This window comes from Lipotes vexillifer, unplaced genomic scaffold (assembly GCF_000442215.2).
Source record: "Lipotes vexillifer unplaced genomic scaffold, Lipotes_vexillifer_v1.1 scaffold329, whole genome shotgun sequence".
NCBI classification, from domain to species: Eukaryota; Metazoa; Chordata; class Mammalia; order Artiodactyla; family Lipotidae; genus Lipotes; species Lipotes vexillifer.
Window position 1 is genome coordinate 1,593,102 of NW_006774067.1, and position 15,955 is coordinate 1,609,056.

A 15,955-nucleotide genomic window follows, 5' to 3' on the forward strand; every position below is an offset into this window, starting at 1 on the left:
TTTTTTTTTTTTTTTTTTTTTTTTTTAATCTCTTGTTAGGCATTCAGTGGTGGACTCTCAGTCTGGCAACTTGATAGCTGTCAGTTCTAGGGAATATTCCTGACTTATTTTGTTGATTTTCTTGTTCCCATTTTCTATTTCTGGAGCTTCTGTTATATGTTGGACTGGTTCTTGTGATTACCTTTTGTCCTAGTTTCCATCTTTGTCTCTTTGCTTCTCTTTCTGGGCAAAGCTGAAGAAACTTTATCTTTTAACTCTTGTATTGAGTTTCTAAATTTCTGTTGTTTTAGTTTTCAAGCGTTACTTTGCTCTCTGTTCCTATTTTTATAGCATCTTGTTCTTACTTTACTGATTGTAATACCTTTTCTCTGGATGTTCTTTCCCCTGTATAGTCTGTTTGGTCTTAAATTTTTCTTTCCTGTTTTGGTCTCCACATAGGAGGCTTTCCTCAAATAGGAGGTAATACTTGTTTGCTCGTTAAGACTGGGTGGGGGAAATGCATAGTTGAAGGATGTTTTTTAAAAGTTAATTGGCGAATTTGACTGTTGGGGGGGGAGTGCTTTCAATTGAGGATTTTAATGTGAGCTCACCAGAGCAGACATTTGTTGTGAGACTCCCCACTGTCAGAATGGCATTTTTTTCTGGGCTGGTCACATACCCCAGTAAAGAGTTTGGGTGAAGATATGGCTTCCATACATTTGGGAACTAACTTGGGAGAAGGCAGCTGGGGAGGGGTCTCTGCATTCAGCATTCTATCAATAGTGTGTATATATCTGTGATCCTCTAGTCTGAGCTTCCAGTTCCCTTTCCAGAGAAGAAACTGTTCTGGTAGAGTGAGAAAGAAGATCTAAGGATTTAACTGTTTATTAATTTTTGCTTAGATTTCCCTATTTTATCCACCTTCACCCCCAAGCCCTAGTTCTAGAAGTGTCCTTTTTAAGATTCTGTGTTTAGGCTGGTTCTCAGCTCTACCACTGCTGACTTAGATTTCAGTTCTCGGTGAATTTGCTGCTTTTTGTCTCCTTGTCCTTCAGTATTTGTTTGAAAACCCCTTTGTCATAATTTTAGTGGAGATTTTGGAAGGATTAAGATCAGATGAGTATGTGCAGTCTCATCTAACCTTCATTTTGTCTTAAACTTTGAAGAAAGAGTAAATTGGTTGTGGTAGCTTGATTCTGCCCTAAGCGTCCCACCCCATTATTTACTGTTGGATGCCTGTGAGCTCTTAGGAGGTTAGGAGGAAGAGGAAGATCCTTGTTCTTTAAAGCAGGAGTCCGCAGACTTTTTCTTTAAAGGACCTGATCGTAAGTATTTTAGACATTTTGGGCCATGAGGTTTCTGTTGCAGCTATTCAGCTCTGCCGTTGTAGTGTGAAAGAAGCCAGAGACAATACATAAATTAATGTGGCTTTGTTCCAATAAAACTTTATTTACAAAAATAGGACTGGGCTGGATTTGGCCATATGACACAGTTTGTGGACTTCTGTTTTAAAGCTTTAAGTTTTAGATGTTCAATAAATGATTGAATGAGATGGCACTGGAGGAAGAGCTGTTCCATGTTGTCTTTATGCTTAACTTTATAGTGAATAAAAGATATTCCCAAAATAATCTGTATTGTTTCTGATGGGAAGGCTGTTTTTTTTTCCCTTTGTTGACAGAAACAGATTTTTTTAGCAGAATACAGTTGACCTTTTCTTTAGTTCCTATATGAAAATTAATTTTTCAAATGCTATTTCTAGACATGAAAGCAACTAATTTTCTAAACCAAATACTGTACTAAAATGTAAAATAACACAAGGAATTGTATGATGATCTGTATGTTGAGTTAGATATCCTAATTCCCCATTTTAATGCTGATTGTAATTTCATGTTCAAAAACTAGATTTTTAAGATGAAATGGGAAGAATGTTATTACTTTTTACCTTCTCTTTCAATGGTACATCCTCCTGGCTTTACTCTAAGCATGAAGTAGACTCAGGTCTTCTTAACTTTTTCTGTTCTTCCCCATCTCCCCTATGAAGTGAAGAAAAAGGAAGGTCCAAAGATAGTAAGTACAGGCTGATGTGGTTGTTCCACAGCCACCAGGGATCCAGGATCCTTCTGTTTTTCCAGACTCCTTAATCCTAGCTGGTGAGTTCCGTTCTCTAGGATGCCTCATGGTCCAACATGGCTGCTGGAGGTCTAGCCATCATATCCCTGTTCTAGGGAGGGAGCAATATTGAAAAGGCTTCCAGCTGTTTACCATTCTATTAAGGAGGCTTTATATATATATATAAAATTCTACATTCCTCTTTTCTTACCTTACTGCCAAAATATGGTTATATAGCCACATCTAGCTGAAAGGTAGGCTGGGATATATGGACTTTTTAGCTTGGTTTATTACCATCTCATATAAAATCAGAGTGCTGGTACTAGGAAGAATGAAACCAATGGATTTGGGTAGAAAGCACATACTTTCTGACATTACATCCTCTGAATCACAACCTGTCAAACCACATTTTTAAAGCTTAAAGTATAAACTTTATATTAGACCATATGCTTTTAAATGAAATTTTAAGTATTTCCAATTTGTCCTTGTTTACATATGAAGTTAGAAAACTGAATCACCCTTTGGATTTCCTACTTCATATTTTTGAAAGAGGAATATTCACCTAGAAAATGAACTGAAGTTTTCTATAATTTTTTTTTTTTTTTTTTTTTGGTAATTGGTACATTTGAACCTTGGTGTGATACTATAATATTATAGCAAAGAACAGTCTGAACTTGATCAAGACTTGGATGATGTTGAAGAAGTAGAAGAAGAAGAAACTGGTGAAGAAACAAAAATCAAAGGTATTATTTTAAATTCCTTCAGGAGCCAGTGATTGCTGGCGCATGTCTTCTGGAGGGTAGTAGTAAATATCATTCTCTTTTTGTATACTTGTCCACTTTACTGACTAGCCAAACCTGCAGTAACAGTTTTGTGTGTAAATGTATGTTTGGGATGGGGAGGGTGAGGGAGGAAGGGAGGGGCAGAGGGAGCTGGAGATGGAGAGGAGTGGTAGTAAGGGAGGAGGGAATGGATGTAGTGACCCAGCAGACATCGCTGTGTGTACGCTCTACTGCTGGAGTGATGTCATAGCTTGTCAAACAGTTGCCTGTGAGATTTGTCTCAATTTAGGTACGTTATAGGTGGTGGTCGAGTTGTTTCTAGTGGTGCTTCTAAATAACGCTAGCTTAGACTTATTTGAAAATGTTTAGTATTTAATATATAGAAAATACGTAGTGTGTATGTCTGTGTTTTTTAATCCATTCCAATCGATCAAAAAGAGACATTTATTAAATGTAGACAAAGTCATTCAAAATTTTCTTTAGCAAATTATTTTTAAAGGGGGTAATAATGGTAGTGGGGAATTATACTGATTTAGGATATGCCCTGTAGCTTAGGAGCCAAGAATATCAACGTACCAGATGACTCAACTTCTCTTTTTTTTTTTTTGGCGGTACTCGGGCCTCTCACTGCTGTGGCCTCTCCCGTTGCGTTTTTTTTTTTTTGGCGGTACTCGGGCCTCTCACTGCTGTGGCCTCTCCCGTTGCGGAGCGCAGGCTCAGCGGCCATGGCTCTCGGGCCCAGCTGCTCCGTGGCATGTGGGATCCTCCCAGACTGGGGCGCGAACCCGTGTCTCCTGCATCGGCAGGCGGACCCCCAACCACTGCGCCACCAGGGAAGCCCCTCAACTTCTCATTTTTAAGCCAGAATGAGGTTTATTCTGAAAAGACTGCTGAACTTCTAGCTTCAGCTTTCATTGTGCAGAGTTTTTTTAAAAGATACAGAACTGTATCTTTAGTGGCCAGTACTGTTATTTCTGAAAGCATGTTGGTTATCACAGCTGTACATCATCCAATAATAAAATCAGTATTAGAAGTAAATTGATGTTTAAAAACAAATTGGGAAAATTAATGGTAATTTTTTGGTGAAGTCTGTATTGATGGAGAAAATAAGATAGCAAAATAATTTGTTTTGCATAAATCTAGGTTATTTTTGGATTTAATATAATTTTTAGATGCCATTAATAACCAAATTTTGTTCGGCTTTAGTTACAACTTTTGACTATCTCAGTTGTTAACTTTCTCTGTTCAGATACCCACAAGCACATTATACAACAAGCATCAATGAAACGTTCAGATTCATTTGACCATCTTTGTCCCAGGCTTGAAACTGTCACTGTATTTGCAATTTTCTTGTATGTGTTGTTTGACTTCAGAGGGTTATCAAGGATCATAGATAGGCATCTGGATGAATCTTTGAGCTTCCCAAAACACAAGGTGGGTAAAACAAGGTAGTAGGAAAAGAAAGGATAATGTTCATAGTAGTTGTGGCAGTGGCCTTGAGAAATGGTGTACGTTAGACATCATTAGAATCTGAACTTTTCCTGTACACTGGGTTTTCCTAGAGTGAATTTTCTTTAGCTTGCTGCTCGTCTCTACTCATACCAGCGATTTATGAGCTAGTCAGGAAAGTTTCATGATTGGATTGTCCTATTCAAATACCATGATACATTTTCATAAAATCCTTCTTTCAATGCCCTTTTTTTTTTTTAAAGCGCGTCAGCTGACTGTTCAGATGATGCAAAATCCTCAGATTCTTGCAGCCCTTCAAGAAAGACTTGATGGTCTGGTAGAAACACCAACAGGATACATTGAAAGGTACAAGTTCTTCTTTTTCATAGTCCTTATTTATCTTTCTATAATCAACGTTGCAGGTGTATATTTTTAAGGCCATCTGGGACTTATGTATGTCACAGTGGAAAGGTGTTCATTAGTATCAAGTGTAGGATTATTGGGAGTTTAAAATTTTGCTGAGTACAGATTTAGAGTTGGTCTTTTAAAGTTTATTTTGGTTCATCTATGTAGGAAGTATAGTAATCTTAAATCATTTCTGAGATTTGTTAGAAATGCACAGAATTAAAAGAAATACAGATTTCTTATTTATTTCATTGGTGATATAAATCACTAATACTAGCCCAAATATCTTAATTCTGCTTAAAATTTTTTACATAGCTTTATAATTCTAAGATCTGTCCACATTGCTGTCTATATGTATCTCTCGTCATTAGTTTCTAGCTTCTAAATGTTTCCTGGTTCTCTGTGATGTGTGTCCACCATACTTTATTATATGCTTTTTCCTTGATGGTCATCCAGTTTGTCTCCAAGCTTCATCAACACGAATTCAGTTGTGACGTTGTTCACGCTTGTGTATGTCCTCTTGAGGAGCTGTGTAGGAATTTCTTTGGGATATGTACTTATCAGTGGAATTGTTAATTATGGGATATGCAGACCTTCAGTACTTCCAGGTGCTTTCTGCAAGGCCTGTATCCAGTATGTGAAGGTCGCTTTACCCTTGTGTCCTTGCCAACAAGTGACATCATTCAGCTTTATAGTTTTTCTGTTTTTACCAATCTAAGAGGTGCAGGCTCATTTTGTTTTCCTTGTATTTTCTGATTTCTAATGAGTTGAGCTTCCTTTCATAATGATTGCAAGTGAGCCTTTTAGGTTGCTCATTTTGTACCCTTTTGCCCATTCACATTTTGGGGTTTACTGTCTTTTTTAAAAAATTAATTAATTTATTTTTGGCTGCATTGGGTCTTTGTTGCTGCACGTGGGCTTACTTTAGTTGCGGTGAGCAGGGGCTACTCTTTGTTGCGGTGCATAGGCTTCTCATTGTTGTGGCTTCTCTTGTTGTGGAGCACGGGCTCTAGGCGTGTGGGCTTCAGTAGTTGTGGCACTCGTGCTCAGTACTTGTGGCTCACGTGCTCAGTACTTGTGGCTCATGGGCTCTAGAGTGCAGGCTCAGTAGTTGTGGCGCACGGGCTTAGTTGCTCCACAGCATGTGGGATCTTCCTGGACCAGGGTTCAAACCTGTGTCCCCTGCTTTGGCAGGTGGATTCTTAACCACTGTGCCACCAGGGAAGCCCTGGTTTACTGTCTTTTTCTTGTTTTGTAGGAGTCCTTGTGTATTCTAGGTTTTAATCCCTTATCAGTTTTAGACTTTGTAAATAATCTATTGTCATTTCTATTAATTTTGTCCATGGTGTCCTCTATTAAACAAATCCTTAATTTTTATGTTCGTTAAATTTTTTGACCTATGGCTTGTTCTTTTGAAGGTAAGTCTTTCCTTACTCCTTCTACATTTCCTATTGACTAGTTTTACCTTTTACCCTTAGGTCTTTAATCCCGTTAGAGATCACCTTTGTATTTCATATTCAGTAGGCATCTTTCTTTCCTTTTTTGGTGAGCTAGTTTTTATAATGCTTCACTAAACAGTTCATGCTTCCCCCATTTATTTGTGTTACCACCTTTATTGTATATCAAATTCTTAGAAACACCTGTGTCTCTGAGCAGCACTCCTCATTGTTTTTTTGCCTGTTCTTTTGTCATTGTCCCACTTAATTACTCTGGCTTTATAGTATGTCTTAATATCTGGCAGGGTGAGTTGCTTTCTTCTACCACCCCTCATCCACCATGGAACACACTTTTAAGGTTGATCTTACCATCTGTAGCCCTTTATCCCATGTATGGTTGAGAGTAAGTTTATCAGTGTTCTCTTAAAAAAACAAAAACAAAACCCCTCAAAATAACAAACAAAAAACTAGAATTTTCTTAAGAATTCCAATACCTTTTTAGTATTAAATTTTCTCATCCATATCCTTTATTCAGATCATATTCTGTATCTTTTATTACACAGTTTTCTTCTTGGTTAATTCCTCTATATTTGTGTTGCTGTTGTGAATAGTATTTTTTATTGTATCTTCTGGTTGGCTGTTCTTGATAAAGGAGTACTACTGATTATTATTTTTTTAAAGTTGATCTTGTGTCCAGAAACCTTGCTACTCTTACTGTATAGTAATTTGTTCTGTTATTTCTCACATAGCCCAAAAGATCTTATCTGCAAGTGGCAGTTTTAACTCTAATCTTCCACATTACACCACACTGCATGTTTATTTTTCTTTCTTTGTAACACTGGCCAGGACTTTCAATACTGTGTTAAACATTAGCATTAAAAATGGGCATCCTTGTCTTATTTCTTATCTTAACCAGGAATGAGTATGTAATCTCTTCATTAATGTGGCTATTTGTGATTTATTATGACCTCTTTTTCTTTATCAATTCAGATGGTCTTTTGACTTTTTCTTTAAATCTACTAATTGTATATTAAATATGGTTTTGGAAACCTCAGTTGGGTAGTTAATATTTTATTTAGGGTCCTTATTTATTAGTGAAAAGAGCTTGTGTATGCCTGTATACACACACACACACAAACACACACACACTCTATCCCTGGTTTTAGAGTTAAGATTTCAACTGCCTAGAAATGAACAAGATTGCTTTTACTTTTTTCTTTGTTTTCTGGAACAACTTGTATAAGATAGGAATTCCTTGAACAGTTGGTGGAACTCTTCTAAAAATTGACTTGGGCCTTTGGGATTTGGCAACTAGAGGTCCTGGGGAATTTACCCTTTCTTTTTTTTCTTTTTTCTTTTTTTATAAAATACTAACTGACCTCTTCAGTTTCTCTTGTGCCAGTTGTGGAGTTTTATGTTCTTCTAAAACTGTATGTTTTATCTAGGTTTCAAATTGATTAGTGTATAATTCATATTTTTAAAAATTTGATTTTCCCCTTTCATATTCTGTATTTTGTATCTGCATTAGTTTTGCCAGTTGTCTCAATCTTAATGTTTTGATTTTCCATTTGCATGTTTTTTTGTTATTGCTTTTTTTTTCTGGCTTTCATGTTATTTCCTTATGTGGGTTTGCTCTATTCCCTTCCCAGTTTCTTAATTGCCTGCTTAGTTCATTTAATTAAAAAAAATTAATGTGTCTCTTTTATGGCCATAAAACTGTTTTTATAAATGTTAATGTGAATAAGTATGAAAATTTATATGCCGAAATCAATAGCTTAGGCCTATTAGTTGTATTGTTCAGATTCTCTTTGTTTTTGCATATTGATTGACTGCTTGATCTAACAGTTTTGGGGATGAATGTATAAAAAAATCTTCTTAATTTATCTTTCTCATCCTATAATTCTGTCAGTTGTGGATTGTGTCATAGATTTTGTTTTGTCTGATACTAAGATAGCTGCTCCAGCTTTGTTTTGGTTTTTATTTATCTGGCGTGTCTTTTTCCATCCTTGTATCTTACTCTAGTATGATCGTGTTCTTTATTAGTAATTTCAAACTCTTTACATTTCTTAGAAGTGGTATTGTTTTTGGAGTTAATTGCTCTTCTCTTTTCTTATTATCTAATTTATGGTACTTTTTTCTCCTTTTCTGTTTTCCATTGAAAAGATCAAGTTGTCTTCTGCTGGTTTCAAAGTTAATGCATTTTGTTTTTTGTTATTATGGTAAAATGGATCATAACCTAATACCTCAGTTTATTTACCCCTATTGATCTGTTAAATTTACCAATAATATACTTCCTCTAGACCTCTTTTTTTTTTTTCTTTCAAGGCAACAGTAAAATTTATCAAGATATTTTTGATTCACCCATATGTTATATAGCATCTCCTGGGTTTTTTTTTACTTCCTCAAAATTATTTTTCAAAATTATTTTTTATGAATATAATATCTGTGGCATACTTCCTAAAGCCTCATATACCTTATACAGTTTTTATTTTGCCTTCATATCTGAAAATTTTAAGTTCAAAGTTCTTAAATATCTTAAAAATTCACTTCGGTTTTTCTTGTCTACAGTGTTCTCTTTGAAACCCAATATCCCTCTGATTCCTTTTCCTTTGTAGGTTGTTTGCTTTTTTCATTGGATATCTTTAGAATTTTCTTTTTTCTTTGATAGTCGTCAATCTCATTAACGTGTCTAGTGGTTCGAATAAGGGCTTTCACGTTTCTGTAACTGAGAAATTCATTACCCTCATTTCCTCAGATATCCACCTCCCTTCTCTTTTTCAGCTATTGTTTCATTTGGCACCAGTGCCTCCATGTCTCAGAGCTTTTCTGTCTGTCTTTCCTGCTGCCTTTCTGAAGAGGTTTTAAACCTCATGGATTTTTTCTTCAGTTGAACATACCTTGTTTGTCCTATTTGTTGGTTATTTTAGTTAACTGTATTTTTCATACTTAATATTCCCACCTTGTTTTAGCTTTCTTGGTCTTGTTTCAGAGTTAAGATGTATCTTTCTTCAGCGCTTTAAATGTATTTACATTCTTGTTTAAATCCTTTGTTTAATAATGCTTCAGATGCTAAATATTTCATTCTTTCATAGTACTCTTCAAGTGTCTAGTTATTTTGGCCTTATAGCTCCAGCGCACTGGGCGATATCATTTACTCTAGTAATGAGTATGGAGGGAGGAATGAAGATTAGACTTCTGTCTGTGGCAGTCTCATGGCGAAAGAGAAAGGGGACTGGATAAGCCTAAGGAGAGCTCCAGTCACCTCAGACTCAGACTTGGCTGACAATTACAGGCAGTTTTCTTGGCTGCTTTGTGAGGAGCCAGTCTCCTTTGGTTGTAATCCATTGTTCCTGGATTGGAGGGGGTGGAAGAGTGAGTGCTTACGGGCTCTGAGCCAGTCCAGCTTTCGTCAACTCTTCATGTTATCCTAGGAGCAATGTCACTGGGCTCTGTGAAGGGTGAAGGGGACAGGCAGTGAGTGTTGAAGGCAAGTGTAGAACTTTAAAGCTTTTCTGCAAAAAGCTTTCTTCCACCTTGTCCTCACTGCTGCCCACTCTGGTCACCACCACCCACCTACCCCCATACCTGCTTTCCAAGTTGCAGCTCACTCTGTCTGTACCAGTTAAAGACAACCTTCAGTCTTACTCAGAAATTGCTCATGGTGTGATGGAGTGTGTGAGTGTGTGAGAAATAGTTGTTTGCTTCATGGTTCTAAAGTGTCCAGGGTTGATTTTTTTTTTTTGAGATGTGGAGTTGCAGGGAGGCTAGCTGACCAAGCTATTTCACCACCTTGACAACATTTTAATTTTAATTGTAAGAAATAAAGAGTTTGTATTTTAGGTCTTTGTTTTTGTTGTTTGTTTTTACTTCTGATTACCTTAACTAAAGTGGTTAAGTAGAGAATTAATTTGCTTTACACTAATCTGTGTATGGCAGGAAATTCTAACCTGGATTTTGGATCTGTTGTACAGATTCCCTGAACTTATGGAACTTTTGAGTGTGAACATTTTTTGGGTGGTAGAGGGATTCATAATTTTAATCATTTTTTGAGGGGCTCATAAATTAGGTGTGTATAACTTTAAAAAAAAAATCTATGCCCTATAGTGAATTGTGTATGAATTATATCTTAGAAAAGCTGTTATTTTAAAAATCTACCTCCCCTCTTCATAAAATGTTAACATACTTATTTAATGTAATTTCAAATTCCAAATTAAATACTGAGACTAAAAAGAAAATAACGGTGTAGGATACCATTCTTTTTCCAAAAACACATATGCTCCCCTTCTTTCCCCTAATTGACACAGGTGAATATGCCGTTGACCATTGAATAACACAGGAGTTAATCAGTAGTCATCCCCCTGTGTCTGCGTTTCCTCCATCCATGGATTCAGCCAAGCACAGACTGTAGTATTCTAGTATTTACTGTTGAAAAATACCTGCATGTAAGTGGACCCATGCAGTTCAAACTTGTGTTACAAGTGTCAGCTGTACATATTTTATTTTATTAATTTATTTATTTAATTTGGCCGTGCTGCGCTACTTGTGGGATTTTAGTTCTCTGACCAAGGATTGAAGCTGTGCCCCCTGTAGTGGGAGCTTGGAGTTCTAACATCTGGCCCTCCAGGGAATTCCCTCAATTGTACATATTTAAAAAAAATAATTCAGGTTATTGTTAGGATGGTTAGTCCGTGACTTTTTTTATTTTTCTATTTTTTTTTTTGCGGTATGCGGGCCTCTCACTGTTGTGGCCTCTCCCGTTGCGGAGCACAGGCTCCGGACGCGCAGGCTCAGCGGCCATGGCTCACGGGCCCAGCCGCTCCGCGGCATGTGGGATCTTCCCGGATCGGGGCACGAACCCGTGTCCCCTGTATCGGCAGGCGGACTCTCAACCACTGCGCCACCAGGGAAGCCCAGTCTGTGACTTTTTAACTTTTAGACTGCATTTTACACCTGAGATGCCCAGCACTGACGAGCCCAGTGCTGAATTTGATTACAATGAAAGATTTAGGGCTGGTGATACTATTTACATTTTCTTATCAATGTACTGTACCTGGTTAAATTTCCTCTTTTGAAATGTTTTATGGTCAAGAGGTCTGTGTATTTATATCTCTTGAATTTTAATTACTTTGAATGTACCTTTTGCGTCAAATAGGAAACCTGTTACCAACTTTCATGCTTCGATTTCAGTATGCTAAAAGAAGTGTTACTTGGGTTTTACTGTGATGCTATATAACTGGTGCTTTCTAACCTTTCAGCTTGCCTAGGGTAGTTAAAAGACGCGTGAATGCTCTCAAAAACCTTCAAGTTAAATGTGCACAGATAGAAGCCAAGTTCTATGAGGAAGTTCATGATCTTGAAAGAAAGTATGCTGTTCTCTATCAACCTCTATTTGATAAGGTAATGCTTTCTAATACTTTGTTTTTTTAATGTAAAATTCAAGAAGATAATAAAGCTCTGGAAATATAAACAAAGTTTTGTTAGAACTGTCAGCAAAATGGTTATTAGAGGAATTTGGGAGAACTATCAATAATAGCAATTCAAGTTGTATGAATTAATTAAATCTTTAAGCATTCTTAATGAGGGATATCTAGTTTTTAGCTTCGATGCCAGTGTTTTTATGCAAGTTTTTGTTTTTAATCATTTTAGCGATTTGAGATCATTAATGCCATTTATGAACCTACAGAAGAAGAATGTGAATGGAAACCAGATGAGGAAGATGAAATTTCGGTTGGTATTAACTTTAATTTAGTGTGTTTTTATACCGTGGAAATAATTATCTTTACTGTGAGATGGATAGTGAGTGCAGATGATCCACTGTTAGCCCAGCTCCACCTGTACCCAAATTCACCTTTTCCTTGCATTTTTATAGCATTTAAAGTTTATAGATTCATATAAACTTTTCGTTTGAACTTCATGATGACATACAAAAGGATTGTTCCCATTTTTAAAGTGCAAATGGAGGTCTCTAAATGTCCTGTCCACAACTTATAGATGGCAGAGCTGTGATACAAATCCAGTGCTCTGTTACATGACCTGTTTCTCCAACATTGATGTTTTACCATTGGTGATTAAGAGAATATATTTTGATTAAGAACACCAGTGGGTAAGGCAATGGACAGGGTTTATATTTCTTTTGCTTTTCCTCTTTACTGTGCTTAAGTCTTATTTTTTTTTTCTCTTCTCTCCCATGAAGCTGAAATTTTTTTCCTGCAGCTCATGGTCCTAGTGGTTTTCTTTTTGGAAGGGGTATGATAGTAGAAATATTAATGGAAGTAAGGTCTGGTATGGGTAACAGCAGTGTTTACACAATTAGACTAGAACTTCTTTGGCTAAATGTTAAAATTAGTCATTGAGGGTTTGTTGGGTTCTCTGCCACTGCATGTAAGTTAAGGGGATGTGAAAAATTTTATCAAGATGTCTAATCTGGGTATCCAGTAATGATGAATGCTGTCTTTTATTAAGGAGGAGCTAAAAGAAAAGGCCAAGATTGAAGATGAGAAAAAGGATGAAGAAAAAGAAGACCCCAAAGGAATTCCTGAATTTTGGTTGACCGTTTTTAAGAATGTTGACTTGCTCAGTGATATGGTTCAGGTAATTTTATTCATAAAAACACCAGTTTACTTCAAAGGGGTAAACCTTTGAAGTTTAAATGGCTCTGATGACTAGTCTCTTTATTATTGATTTTTATAGAATGATTGCTTTCTTTTTTTTTGGAGAGGGCCCATGCCATGCCATGCGGCTTGTGGGATCTTCGTTCCCTGATCAGGGATCGAACCCGGGCCCTTGGTAGTGAAAGCGAGGAGTCCTAACCACTGGCCCGCAAGGAATTCCCATGATTGCTTTGTTTTGAAAGAGCTGTTATTGGTAGAAGGGAAATTGCAGCTTTGATTAATGTAATCAAATAAATTATAATTTGTTTTCAAAAATTAGATAATGAAATAGTCCCTTTGGTAATTGTTCATCTCACTGTATGATGCTTTCTCGTATATCCCTGTGCCTTCTGTTTTTAGATGTGGAGTGTGGTGGTAGGATGGGGGAGTTTCAGTTGTCCTACCCCAGAGACCTTTTCAGTCTGAAACAACTACTCCAAGGGACATTTGTATTTTAAAAGAATACTGTAAAAATATTTACCTGTTTTAACAATTGTCATTTTCCCTGGGAAACTAACACAGATGTCACCTTCTCTGGGAAACTTTGCCTCTCCTAATCTGAATCATTTCTTGAGCCGCTATCATCTGCATTGTGGTACTTGTTACCTTGTATTGTGATTGTTGGACGTTAATGTCAAGAAAAAGAAACTGTCTCTGAACAATGACTGCTTACTGCATTTCTATTTTTTAGCAAAGTAGAAAAGGAACAAGCAGCTGGAAAAGGCAGCAATTAATGATCGGGGAAACTAGTTTTTTTTTTTTTTTTAATATTTTTGGCTGCACCACATGACATGTGTGGTATATGCATCTTTAGTTCCCTGACCAGGGATCAAACCCGTGCCCCCTCCAGTGGAAGCGCAGAGTCTTAGCCACTGGACCGCCAGGGAAGTCCAGATCTGGAAACATTTTTAAAGCAAACATGAATTATTTAGACTTGATTTTGAACTTTTCAGCCCATTCAGTCTATATAGTGATGTAGTTCTCTATTTAGTCACCTTTTTTTCAGCCAATGGTGAGAGAAGGTAGAACTAAGTAAACTAGCTTCAGTATAAGGCATAACCTGGAGAATTAAGTCTTTATGGTTCATAATCGTACATAAAACTGAATAAAATGTCTGTCAGTTAAGTGCTTACTGTCTAATAACAGAACACTAGTCTTAATGCCATTCAGATACTCATTTTAATTTTTTTTTAATTTGAAGGAACATGATGAACCTATTCTGAAGCACTTGAAAGATATTAAAGTGAAGTTCTCAGATGCTGGTCAGCCTATGGTAAAAATTTTGAAATATTTTCAATTTTGTAGCATTAGCTGTTTACAAGTAGATAAATGGAACTTTCTAAAGAAAGGTGACATTCAAGGGTTAGACATGGGAGTGGGAAGAAATTAAAACTGATACTTAATTGATGGTGGGAAATAAATGTTTGGACGTTAACAGTTGTGATGCAGTATTTATTCCTTTTCCTCCCTCTGTAAACTATTTTTAAATATAGTCAATTTTTGATCCTAGATTAAAAATGTATGTAAAAATAATAGCAGAGGAACATGAATAAGAAAAAGCTTATTCTGTATTAAAAGACATGTGTCTGGGAATTAAATAAAACAAAAATGTTAGAGGGCTCCCACTTCCCCACTATGAAAGATCAGCCAACGGCTTCTCTCCATCAATATTATGTAAAGCATGGGCAAAGACTCTAAAGGCTATTAGTTCTTATATTACATGTGATAAGGTTAGGCTTTTTCTCTGTCAAGCTAGGTTCTAGTCTAAGGTTTAAAGCCCTCTCTGTGGAGATGGGTGGGCTGGGGGGGGGGTTGGTCAGTTTATTCAGCTGTACCTAACCTATGTCATAAACATGTCACTAAATAGTAGTGTTAGCTGAGCTAAGTTTTCTTCAGTTTATTTTGTGCCACATTTTGCTTTTAAGATACTTCGGGATTTATCTGACCCTTTCTTTCCCAGAGTAGGACTTTGTCATTTAAGATTTTATGTTTATAAAAATCATAGATTAAGCTTTATTTACTGAAGCATTGAAATTTATCATGTAGGAATTTAATTACTTTTTATGCTTTTTCTTTTTTTTTTAAGAGTTTTGTCTTAGAATTTCTCTTTGAACCCAATGAATATTTCACAAATGAAGTGTTGACAAAGACATATAGGATGAGGTCAGAACCAGATGATTCTGATCCTTTTTCTTTTGATGGACCAGAAATTATGGGTTGTACAGGGTAAGTTTAATTTTATTACTTTAACAGAGTGTTATATCTGTTTTTGCTTTACTTATGATTTGTGATATTTGGTATCTTCTAGTGTGTCTGCTTAGTACATACATACATTTTTATCTCCAAACCTTTCAGTAAAACGTTTTCTGAGAAGGGCTTATTCATTTTCCTAGAATTCTCCATAGACTATTACAGATATTTTTCCAAAGGAGTGTACATTTAAATTTATTATATTGTGAGTTTGTGGTAATTGTAAATATATTTATTGAAAAAGTTTGTTTAGAAATAAAAATTTTCTCTTTGTACTGCTACAAAAAGCAGCACAAATTTCCCCTCTAAATTTGAAATTAAATAGAAATTTAATTAGAAAAATCTCAGCTTTCCTAGCAATTGAAAATAATGTGTTAATTGTGATAGACCATCTCTCCCCTTTGTTTTGGAAGGTGCCAGATAGATTGGAAAAAAGGGAAGAATGTCACTTTGAAAACCATTAAGAAGAAGCAGAAACACAAGGGACGTGGGACAGTTCGTACTGTGACCAAAACAGTTTCTAATGACTCTTTCTTTAATTTTTTTGCCCCTCCTGAAGGTAAATAGTGTTTTACTTTGAAGTTTATGGTTGTTTTATTGTAAACATTGTTTACTTTTTATTCATTTGAATTTCTTTTCTCAATTTTGCAGTACCTGAGAGTGGAGATCTGGTAAGCTGAATTGTTATTTATTTGTTGAATTGTTTACTAAATATGAAATTAAAGGACTGGTTCTTAAATGTAAGGAGTAGAATAGTTGCTACTAGTATTTTGTTCTGAGGCTTGCAATGCATAGAGGAAGACCTTTACGCATGTGAAAAATTACTCCATTTAAAATGTTTTTGGGGCTTCCCTGGTGGCACAGTGGTTGAGAGTCCGCCTGCCGATGCAGGGGA

At 36.2% G+C, this 15,955-nt stretch overlaps 1 protein-coding gene across 6 annotated transcripts in view; it reads left to right on the plus strand.

The window, feature by feature from the left end:
* NAP1L1 (nucleosome assembly protein 1 like 1) overlaps window positions 1-15,955 on the plus strand; it is a 32,538-nt gene that overhangs the window by 11,888 nt on the left and 4,695 nt on the right. For 3 of the 6 annotated variants that reach the window (XM_007448754.1, XM_007448755.1, XM_007448753.1), the window contains 9 exons: window positions 2,746-2,831; window positions 4,583-4,685; window positions 11,416-11,557; window positions 11,807-11,887; window positions 12,623-12,751; window positions 14,012-14,083; window positions 14,897-15,036; window positions 15,474-15,619; window positions 15,712-15,731. In XM_007448754.1, coding sequence (XP_007448816.1) covers window positions 2,746-2,831; window positions 4,583-4,685; window positions 11,416-11,557; window positions 11,807-11,887; window positions 12,623-12,751; window positions 14,012-14,083; window positions 14,897-15,036; window positions 15,474-15,619; window positions 15,712-15,731 — 919 coding nt within the window. The remainder of the gene's footprint in view (window positions 1-2,745; window positions 2,832-4,582; window positions 4,686-11,415; window positions 11,558-11,806; window positions 11,888-12,622; window positions 12,752-14,011; window positions 14,084-14,896; window positions 15,037-15,473; window positions 15,620-15,711; window positions 15,732-15,955) is intronic. The other 3 variants (XM_007448756.1, XM_007448757.1, XM_007448758.1) reach the window with 3 other exon arrangements.